Source organism: Panulirus ornatus, chromosome 51, assembly GCF_036320965.1.
Source record: "Panulirus ornatus isolate Po-2019 chromosome 51, ASM3632096v1, whole genome shotgun sequence".
NCBI classification, from domain to species: domain Eukaryota; kingdom Metazoa; phylum Arthropoda; class Malacostraca; order Decapoda; family Palinuridae; genus Panulirus; species Panulirus ornatus.
The window spans coordinates 5879528-5890579 of record NC_092274.1 but is presented as its reverse complement, the minus strand read 5'-3'; the positions used below and the strand labels follow the sequence as shown (position 1 = coordinate 5890579).

General features: G+C 39.4%; 1 protein-coding gene across 3 annotated transcripts in view; it reads left to right on the top strand.

The window, feature by feature from the left end:
- The first annotated feature begins 9 nt into the window (after positions 1–9).
- Positions 10–11052, top strand: part of LOC139764880 (FAD synthase-like) — a 32438-nt gene continuing 21395 nt past the window's right edge. The window contains exons 1-4 of one of the 3 annotated variants that reach the window (XM_071691925.1): positions 10–117; positions 2931–3096; positions 5224–5431; positions 8923–9039. In XM_071691925.1, the coding sequence (XP_071548026.1) occupies positions 2935–3096; positions 5224–5431; positions 8923–9039 (487 nt within the window). In that variant the 5' untranslated portion in view covers positions 10–117; positions 2931–2934. Of the gene's footprint in view, positions 118–2930; positions 3097–5223; positions 5432–8832; positions 9040–11052 lie in introns of all 3 variants that reach the window. The other 2 variants (XM_071691924.1, XM_071691926.1) reach the window with 2 other exon arrangements.

Genomic DNA, 11052 nt, shown 5'->3' with positions numbered 1-11052 from the left:
TAAAAGACGGTCGGCTTGCGCACCGAGACGCCAGCTCTCTCACCTCTACCATCTTATTTCACGATTTATCAACAAGATAATCATCTATTTTATTTTCAGCATCATCATTAAGTTCAGGTAAGGTATTTTGTATGTTCAAGTGAGGTGTATAAGATAGGATTATTTCCATATGAGGAAGAAATGAAGATGGTAGGATCGTCAGCATTACTGGAAGCAATATGCACCTGTGTTTCATTCATTTATATAATCTTATGGGGATTTGAATGGTCTCATAAGTTGTATAAGAGTATTCTGCACATGAGACATGTCTGATGTCTTGATGGTTTCTGTGAATTTTATAAAAATATCCAAAGTGTGATGTAACATTGTCTGCTACTGGTCGGTTATGACACCAAGTTTACGTAAGGACCAGCTGAGCTGACATTTTTTTTTTTTTAACCATAGAAGATCACAAATGATAAGTAGTAACACATTCATTCGCTGGTTAATTTTTTTACTGGAATAAAGGTGCTCATCGTTCAACGGACAATGCAAAAACAACATGAAATATTGATCGTTCGTCAACCATTTTTTTTTTATCTAATTTACGTAAGTCATTGTGGAGGATAATGTGAATAATTATTCATCGTGTGGACTCAAATAATGAATAATGAACTATTAAACAGATGAATCATTATAACTCATAAATATGTTAAGTTTACCGTCAATTTTTGGGTTGTGAGCCACCACACAGTCCAATATCATCATTTTCGCCATATTTTTTAATCTATTTAATCTATTACGCCATAGTCTTATTCTGTTTAATCTATTACACCATATTTTATTTTATCTAATCTATTAACCCTTATGGAGGGAAAACTGCCTGGGAACAAGGCTGGTGTAGCGACAGCTCATCAAAAACCAATATGGCGCCAAACCAATGCTAATTTGACCTTGCTATTACCTGCAACTTAGAATATACACTTGACACTTAAGTTGCTTTAGCCACTTGTCACATCCCTTCAGTTTACCATAGCTTCCCCCTACTAATATATTGCCACAATCCCGGCAAGAAAGGGAAATTTACAGCCAGACCGAAATTCCTGTAATTTCGAATTTATACCCGCTCTCTGTAGCTTAGAATTTACTTGAAGTTCCTGCAACTTAGAACTTGCCACAGCTCCCTGCAGTATGGAACTTACAGCACACCCTGCAACTTGGAACTTAACGGTAGCCTCGCTAAATTGGAACTTAGAACATCCTCGCCAACTTTGAGATTTACAGCACCTCGCCAAATTGGAACTTACAGCATCCTCGCCAACTTTGAGATTTACAGCACCTCGCCAAATTGGAACTTACAGCATCCTCGCCAACTTTGAGATTTACAGCACCTCGCCAAAGTGGAATTTACCGCATCCTCGCCAACTTTGAGATTTACAGCACCTCGCCAAATTGGAACTTACCGCATCCTCGCCAACTTTGAGATTTACAGCACCTCGCCAAATTGGAACTTAAAGCAGCCTCTCCAACTTGGAACTTACATAACTGCCTTGCAAACTTGTAAATTTAACATTTCACAAAAAATCTAAAATTTGACTAAAAATTTAACAATTTATCAAAAGTTTAACATTTTACACAAAAATCTAAAATTTGACTAAAAATTTAACAATTTATCAAAAATTTAACATTTTACAAAAAATCTGAAATTTGACTAAAATTTTAACAATTTACTGAAAATTTAACATTTTGCTAAAATTGAAAATTTTACTAAAAATCTAACAATTTACTGAAATTTTAACATTTTACTAAAATTTTACATTTTAACTGTCTCGGAAACTTAGAAATTTATTTATGTAGTTCAAGCCTTATCTAACCCCCAGCTTTCCCCCCCAAGAGTTCTCCACTACCCCACCCCACAACCCCCAGAGATTTCATAACCCCTTACAGGAGGATGGGACGCCCATGAACACAAACCCCAGAGATTCTCACAACCCCTTACAGGAGGATGGGAGGCCCATGAACTCTACACAACCCCCAGAGATTTCATAACCCCTTACAGGAGGATGGGACGCCCATGAACACAAACCCCAGAGATTCTCATAACCCCTTACAGGAGGATGAGACGCCCATGAACTCTACACAAACCCCAGAGATTCTCATAACCCCTTACAGGAGGATGGGACGCCCATGAACTCTACACAAACCCCTGAGATTCTCATAACCCCTTACAGGAGGATGAGACGCCCATGAACTCTACACAAACCCCAGAGATTCTCATAACCCCTTACAGGAGGATGAGACGCCCATGAACTCTACACAAACCCCAGAGATTCTCATAACCCCTTACAGGAGGATGGGAGGCCCATGAACTCTACACAAACCCCAGAGATTCTCATAACCCCTTACAGGAGGATGAGACGCCCATGAACTCTACACAAACCCCAGAGATTCTCATAACCCCTTACAGGAGGATGGGACGCCCATGAACTCTACACAAACCCCAGAGATTCTCATAACCCCTTACAGGAGGATGAGACGCCCATGAACTCTACACAAACCCCAGAGATTCTCATAACCCCTTACACGAGGATGGGAGGCCCATGAACTCTACACAACCCCCTGAGATTTTCATAACCCCTTACACGAGGATGGGAGGCCCATGAACTCTACACAAACCCCAGAGATTCTCATAACCCCTTACAGGAGGATGGGAGGCCCATGAACTCTACACAAACCCCAGAGATTCTCATAACCCCTTACAGGAGGATGGAAGGCCCATGAACTCTACACAACCCCCAGAGAATCTCATAACCCCGCACAGGAAGTAAGGTGGCCCTTGAGCTCGCGACGACCGACCCACATAAACCCCCCCAGAGAATTTCATGACACCCTCCCTCCCTCTCCCCCAATGTCCTACCCCAGCCCTAAGACAACTTCCTGGCCGCCTGCAGGGGGATGGGACGCACGTGTGGGATCATCATCATAGGGGACGAGGTACTCCGGGGACAGATCGCCGACACCAACTCCTTCTTCATGTGTCGCCGACTCTTCTGTCTGGGGGTGACGGTGGCGCGGGTCACCGTCCTGCCAGACGTAGTGCAAGACATCGCTGAAGAGGTAAATCTCTCTCTCTCTCTCTCTCTCTCTCTCTCTCTCTCTCTCTCTCTCTCTCTCTCTCTCTATATATATATATATATATATATATATATATATATATATATATATATATATATATATATATATTCTTCTTGTTTATCCTTTTAGAAAGTTGGGCCATTCTTTCGTCTGTTTCCTTGCGCTACCTCGCTAACGCGGGAGACAGCTACAAAGCAAAAAAAAAAAAAAAAAAATATATATATATATATATATATATATATATATATATATATATATATATATATATATATATTCTAACCCAGTGTATGTGTATAAAATCTTTACTTACGATTTCCATAATTGGAATAAATCAAGGGAGCGAAGGGCAGTTTGGTTGTATGTTATACAACAGCCCACACACACACACACACACACAAGAGTTGTATCTACTGTAGTATTCCGTTCTTCCTGGCAGCTACCATACTGTATAATCTGTCTTATAATATCTTTCTTATCTATGTACTTGCGTCTTGAGGTGAGCACAGGAATGTTAAGTCGTATTGCACCTGATAAACGAGAGTTGCTATCGTTAATTATCACAGGTTCCGTGTGCGTGGTTATTATTATCTATTTCAATTTGGAATTTGTTGACCTTTTTATCTGCACTATTAGCTGGACCCGATATATAGGAGTCATTAATGAGTTGGTCAGGTCATCTGTCCTCACCGTCGCTGAACGCGGCGCACAGGGTCATTACTCATTGTTTTTATGACGTTTTGACAGCCACTTAAGATGATAAGATAAGAGCCATGTTATCTGTTGTTGATATACGATATACCACGGTCATGAGGAGATACATTTATGGATTGGTTCTGCACTTGACCCACTTATATATATATATATATATATATATAAGGGGATAGGGGAGAAAGAATACTTCCCACGTATTCCCTGCGTGTCGTAGAAGGCGACTAAAAGGGAAGGGAGCGGGTGGCTGGAAATCCTCCCCTCTCGTTTTTTTTTAATTTTCCAAAAGAAGGAACAGAGAAGGGGGCCAGGTGAGGATATTCCCTCTAAGGCCCAGTCCTCTGTTCATAACGCTACCTCGCTAATGCGGGAAATGGCGAATAGTACGAAAGAAAAAGAAAAAGAATATATATATATATATATATATATATATATATATATATATATATATATATATATGCGTGTGTGTGTGTGTGTGTGTGTGTATTTTTATGAGTCCACGGGGAAAATGAAACACGAAAAGTTCCCTAGTGCACTTTCGTGTAATAATCACATCATCAGGGGAGACACACACACACACACACATATATATATATATATATATATATATATATATTTAATTTTCAACACCAACACAAGGGCTTGTACATCCTGTTACCGTGACACACACACACACACACACATAATATGTTGATATGTATATGTTGATGTGTATATGTGTGTGTATGGGCCATTCTTTGCCTGTTTCCTGGCGCTACATCGCTGACGCGGGAGACGGCGATCAGTTATAATATATATATTTATATATATTTTTTCTTTTTTTCTTTCGTACTATTCGCCATTTCCCGCAATAGCGAGGTAGCATTAAGAACAGAGGACTGGGCCTATGAGGGAATATCCTCACCTGGCCCCCTTCTCTGTTCCTTCTTTTGGAAAATTGAAAAAAAAAACGAGAGGGGAGGATTTCCAGCCACCCGCTCCCTCCCCTTTTAGTCGCCTTCTACGACACGCAGGGAATACGTGGGAAGTATTCTTTCTCCCCTATCCCCAGGGATAATATATATATATATATATATATATATATATATATATATATATATATATATATATATATATATATATATATATGAAAAGCTATATAATGACCAAACATGGATCGTCTCGACATATTTTTGGAGAGAGTAAGAGAAAGAGAGAAAGGGGTATACTACATGTATATATTATGTGGCATGGGTAAGCAATTCAGCCACGTGCATTACGGGAATTTCATTTATTCATTTATGCATCTCTCTGACTCTCCATTTGTCTGTGAAATAAATAAACAGAGGCTTTCCTATCCAAAGAGCGAATAGATGCCTCGCAAGTAGGAAGATTTGGCCTGGCTATATTAATATTCATCAGGTATCAAGATTTTCCAGCAAGTACGACATCGTCATTACGTCGGGCGGGATTGGTCCAACTCACGATGACGTCACGTACGAGGGCGTGGCCTGTGCGTTCCAACGGTCGCTGGAGTATAATAAAGAGGTCGCCGAGGTCGTGAGGCAGCACATCCCACGGGATCACAGGGACGACCATCCCGCGTACAAGATGGCCTACATACCACAAGGTAGTCATACACCTTAATCTTATCTCTATTTACTCTACCTTCACCTGGGTTTCTGCCCTTTCTCTCTCTCTCTTTCTTTTCCTCTTTACTCTATATTTTCTCTACTTAATCTGAAGTTTCTCTAAACGGTAGACTCTCTCCAGACTCACTTTTACTCTCGTCTTTCGAGTTTGTACGGACTCTCCCTCTCTGTGTGGACCAGTGCTAGGCAGTAAGATTGTTATTATTGTGTCAAATAGCCATAATTGGGGTTCAAAGTCATTTGTAACTTTGGTGGTCACATGATTTGGAAGGCGCCAATGACTGACCCTAAAACCAAGTTTGACAGGCTTTTAGTATAACTGGAATGGCACGTAGTCTGCATCTGGGACGACAGTAAATTACTCCTACTGCCATATGTTACATGAATATTGTTTTCTGACGCCATTTCTCTACACCATTTCGTGCAGTGAAATGCACATATTTCTGTAGATTTGATATGATCTACTCTATATATTGAACTAATCATTGGTGATGATGTAGTCACTTTTTATCAAATGTCAGTCATATATTTCATGTATATAAATAGACTGATAAATTGAGGTCAAGTGAAACCTTATATTATTACTGTGGAAACCTTAGATAGATCACTTTGTAGTAGACTTAGCAACTCCCGTTTATTGGCCATGTTTAAGAGGGTCTGAGTAACAAACATACGGGATACAATACCAACGCACAGCAAGAAAACTACAAAAAAAAAAAAAATAGGTTAAAGAACTATTGACCTCAAGGAAATTTTCTAGTTATGTTTTCATGCATGACAGTTAGAGTAGATGTGTTTGCGGATGATGCCGATTTTCTAACGGTATAGCGGCCCCAACAGCCGAAGAAAGGGAGCATCTGCATACATCTATTATGTAGCTGTCATGTGCAATGCACCGAAACCACAGCTCCCTTTCCACAACCAGGCCCCACATTCCTTTCCATAGTTTACCCCAGACGCTTCACATGACGTTGTCCAGTTCCATGATGCCACGAGATTCTCAGTATACACCACATCGTTCCAATGCACTCTTATCCCGTGCATGCCCTTCACCCTCTTGTATGTTCAGGGCCCGATCACTCAGCATCTTTTTTTTTTTTTACTCCAAACTTCCATCTCGCAAGGACTTGATTATTTTCATGTATATCCAGACAGCTTTCTTATGATCCCGACAGTATGACTTAAGTTAGCTTCACTTACAGCTTGTACGGAGACCTGGATACATTAGCCTCTCCTGACTTAAGATCATGCAGAGGCAGTACGTAATTAATCCATCCCATGGTAACTGGGAATTGTGGAAAATGTATACATACAAGTTCATCTTTGCAGACAATGGCAGCACTTATTTTGAGGACTTTGCATTTGTCAGCCTTTTTTTTTTTTTCTTTTTGTCACTCAGCACATTTTTTCCATTGTGCTAAAAGAACTCAGGATGAGCCATCTTCAAGTGGTATAGCTGCCATTATCCTCACAAACTTTTTAGTGAGGTTGATATCATAACTTCTTGTGAATCTCTTCTACGTGAGAACTGATGGAAGAGTGACTACTTTAAACTTATCTGTTCCTCTTTATGGTTTCTGATTTTATCATAGTTAAAAACTGATCTGTCTAACTGTTAAATCTGTTCCCATTAGCCTGGGTTGGATGAGGTCCATACAGGTTTGCATCTTTTCTGGAGCTCATTTACGTAGAATCGAGATCCCTAAACAGTGTGTCTCAGGCTGACCAAGGGCAGGGACGCCCATTTCCCTAGGGATGATTTCCTTCCCAGTTACCCTGTTTCAAATTGTCGAAACAATTGAATTTCAGCTACCAACAAATAAGTTGAAAGGTTCTGCATGCACATTAAAAAAAAAAAAAAGTTTAGAAACCTATACAGAGGAACAGTAAAAATGGAATGATGCTTAGTTTCAATAAAATTTGGCCTTTTAATCCATACTAGCACCAGGAACAGAGAAAGAAAAGGCCTTATATGCTCACATCCATTCTCTAGCTGTCAAGAACATTTCATCAAAAACCACAGCCCCCTATCCACATCCAGGCCCAACAGACCTTTTATATGGTTTTGTTTGGCTGCTTCACATGCCCTAGTTCAGTCCTGTGAAAATACATCTTCCCCTGTGTTCCACTTCACTCCAATTCACTCTTATCTTGAACAAACCTTTCACCATCTTGTATGTTCAGGCCTCAAGCAACCATAATCCATTTCACTCCATTCTTCCATCTCCATTTTTGGTCTCCCCTTTCTCCTTGTTCCCCTCCACTTGTGACACATATGTCCTTTTTTGTCAACCTATCCTTACTTATTCTCTCCATATATGCAAATAATTTCAGCACACCCTCAATAGCTCTCTCTGCCAAACCCTTCTTACAACACTCCTCTCTAACCTTATTATTACTTACTCAGTCAACTCTCCTCACACCACATATTGTTCTTAAACATTTCATTTTCAATACATTCACCCACTTGAGTACATTCTCATCTACAGCCCATACCTGGCATCCTTACAACATTGTTGGGACTACTATAACTTCAAACGTACTCATTTTTGCCCTTCCAGATAGTGACCTCTCTTTCCATGCATTCCTCAATGTTCCCAGAACCTTTGCTTCCTCACCCACTTACCTCTGCTTCCATGGTTCCATTCCTTGCTATATTTACTTTCAGGTATTTAGAGCACCCCACTTCCTCCAAGTTTTCTCCATTCAAGCTCAAACTCTGATTAACCTGTCTCCATAACTGATGAACTCCAGTGCCACTTCTTAGCATTTTTAATCTTTAACCTTAGCAGACCATTAGCAGAAGGCACCTCTATTTCTATCTAATGTGCACCTCTATTTCTATCTAATGTTCCTCATAATATTCCAAACTTCTACTTTTATCAAATGCTCCCACTTAATGTTCCTACGTATCACTTCTATCTAACGTTTTTACCTAATGCTCCTGCCTATTGTTCCTTATATGTCTACCTAATGCTCCCACCTAATATTCCTACCTACTACTTCTACCTAATGTTTTTACTGAATGCTCGTGCCTAATGTTCCTACCTACTACTACTTTTTGATGCCCCTGCCATTTTGTCAAAAGGCAGGGCTAGCACATTATGCTCACTTCAGGAAAATCTGGAGTTATGGTGAATGAGTTGTATGAGTTAAGTGTCATCAAGTGTTATGTGTGACAAGAAGAGATTGGATATTTGTGGACAAAATGCCATCAAGGTCACCAAAACTGTCCTAGATGAAACCAGCCTGACCATAGATTGAGATACAGTAACATAAGTCTAAATTTGACATAACCTAGCTTAACGGTAACAAAACTATTTCGTATGGAGCCAGTTTAACTAGCATGATATAAGCTAACCTGAGGCTGTGCTGGCAGGCTCTGAGCTTCATTACCTGCGGAATGAGAGCGGCGAGCGAGTGTGCAAGTTTCCACTTCTGTCAGTGGCCAACGTGTATATCTTCCCAGGGATTCCTGCCTACCTAGAGCGTGCCTTCCACTACCTGGAGAAACTCTTCTATGACCCTTCTAGCAAAATGTTTGTCCGGAATGTTTTCTTCTTGGAGGAAGAGAATAATATCACGGGTAGGACAGTCACATGGTAAAATACAATAATATCAGTATAATCTCAGTGTATCACACTGTCCTAATGGTATAACTTTGAGGTTGTAGAGTAGTTCCAAGCAGTAACTCAGCAACTGAAAAGATATCTCATGTAATAACCTCACAAACTATGAAATACTATGAATAATTCCATAATCCTATAGTGAAGTAATCATTTGGTACATCAGTATCACAGATAATAATGTAAGCCCACAAACTAATAATCTTATGATCAAATAGTCACCCAATTAGTCTTACAAGTCAAATTCAATAATCCCAGTGTTGTAGAATAATTTCACAGGTAGTAATACAGTTTTGATATTATATTGTGTTGTGTAGACTATATTTGGTGTTCAGGGCAGGGTACACCTTACAGTATTCCACATACATCTCTGGGGTACGGTAGAATATCAAAAATTTGTGTTTGTAAAATCTGTAACTTTATAAAGTCTGTGATCTGGCGCATACAAGATTACCCACAACTTAAGTATAAGTTTACAAAGTAGGCCACTCTTTTTACTATAAGATTTTTTCTAAGTTAGCTGAGATGGTATCGGCAACTGCGGCCCTAATTAAGGCCATCTCATGAATGCGATATTTTTTTCATACATATTCGCCATTTTCTGTGTTTGCGAGGCAGATGAAGAATGGCTACATCAGCTCACATCCATTCTATAGCTATTATGTGTAAATCACTGAAACTACAGTTCCCTATCCACAACCAGGCCCCACAGACCTTTTCACAGTTTACCCCGGACACCTAAGCTTACCACCATTCTTACTGTTTGAATGCATGGCAGTCAAGCTATATGTTTTCCTCAGTTATCTCTGATTTTTCAGAAATTTTGCCATTATGATGGCATGCAAAATGCATGTGAATGATAGTGATGGGTGTAGTGCTGCAAAGGGGAATCTTATTTACTTTTACCAATATGCATAAAGTGGAAATATTACAAAAATTAAATTAGTGTGCATCAGTGTTTCACCTGAGTGACTATTATGGTGTTTGTAACATGACTATGTATGATATCAAGAGGCAGGACGAAAAATGATATAAGTTCAACAGTCAATCTAAAAAGGGAATTGTTAATCGTACATCAGATTGGCTGACCCTGATATGATGTGTCTGAGTGTTTTCCCTCTACCATAAGGTTTGTTGGACTCCACCTGCATGTGGTTATACTGTGAATGACAAGTTTCCTTTATCAAGGTTGTATCATTGTAATACAATTTCATCAAAGAACTTCTCACTCCAAGTGAACCCATATTTTCCCTGTGACTGATTGTAGCACAGCCTTGTAAGTGCCCCAAGAGAATGGATGACTGTGTTTTATGATAATGACTGTGATAACCTTTACCTCAAGCTTCATAATAATTTGTGGGAGATTGAATATGGAAAAGTTTTGGTAAGTATAGCACAATTATTCAGTAAATGTTTTATCAAATGTTCTGTATAGTATTTATTTATCTATAAACAAATAACCCTCAGAAGCTGCATTCGGTGCACAACTTGCTCGTTTAAGGTACACTATATTCAGACCACAGCCTATGACCGATATTTCTAAAATCTGATCATTGTTTGGACCTTAGGATTATGGATTTTTGATATTCTACCTGTACTGTTGGAAGAATTTGGTGCATACTAAGACCACAATATGAGAGTTGAGAATGTACTAAACTTTTGAATTACACTACCGAAGGGAATTTAGATGCCCAAGCTTGTGTCTAATCACACCACTATAGGGATTTGAAATGTTTCAGAATAACTGTTTCAGAGTTTGGTTTGGCATTTAGGGGCCCAACTTTAGAAAGGTTTGCTTAGCCTTAGATTTAAAGCACTGTAGTGGTTAAGTGTCCAAGGTTTACACAACTATGGTGTAGACTAGGATCACACCTTTAGAAAGGTTTTGTGTGGCATCAGAATATTCAACTAAAGGAGACTGATGTGCTCTAGAACACATGACTGGAAAGGTCTTGTTGTGTCCTAATAACATA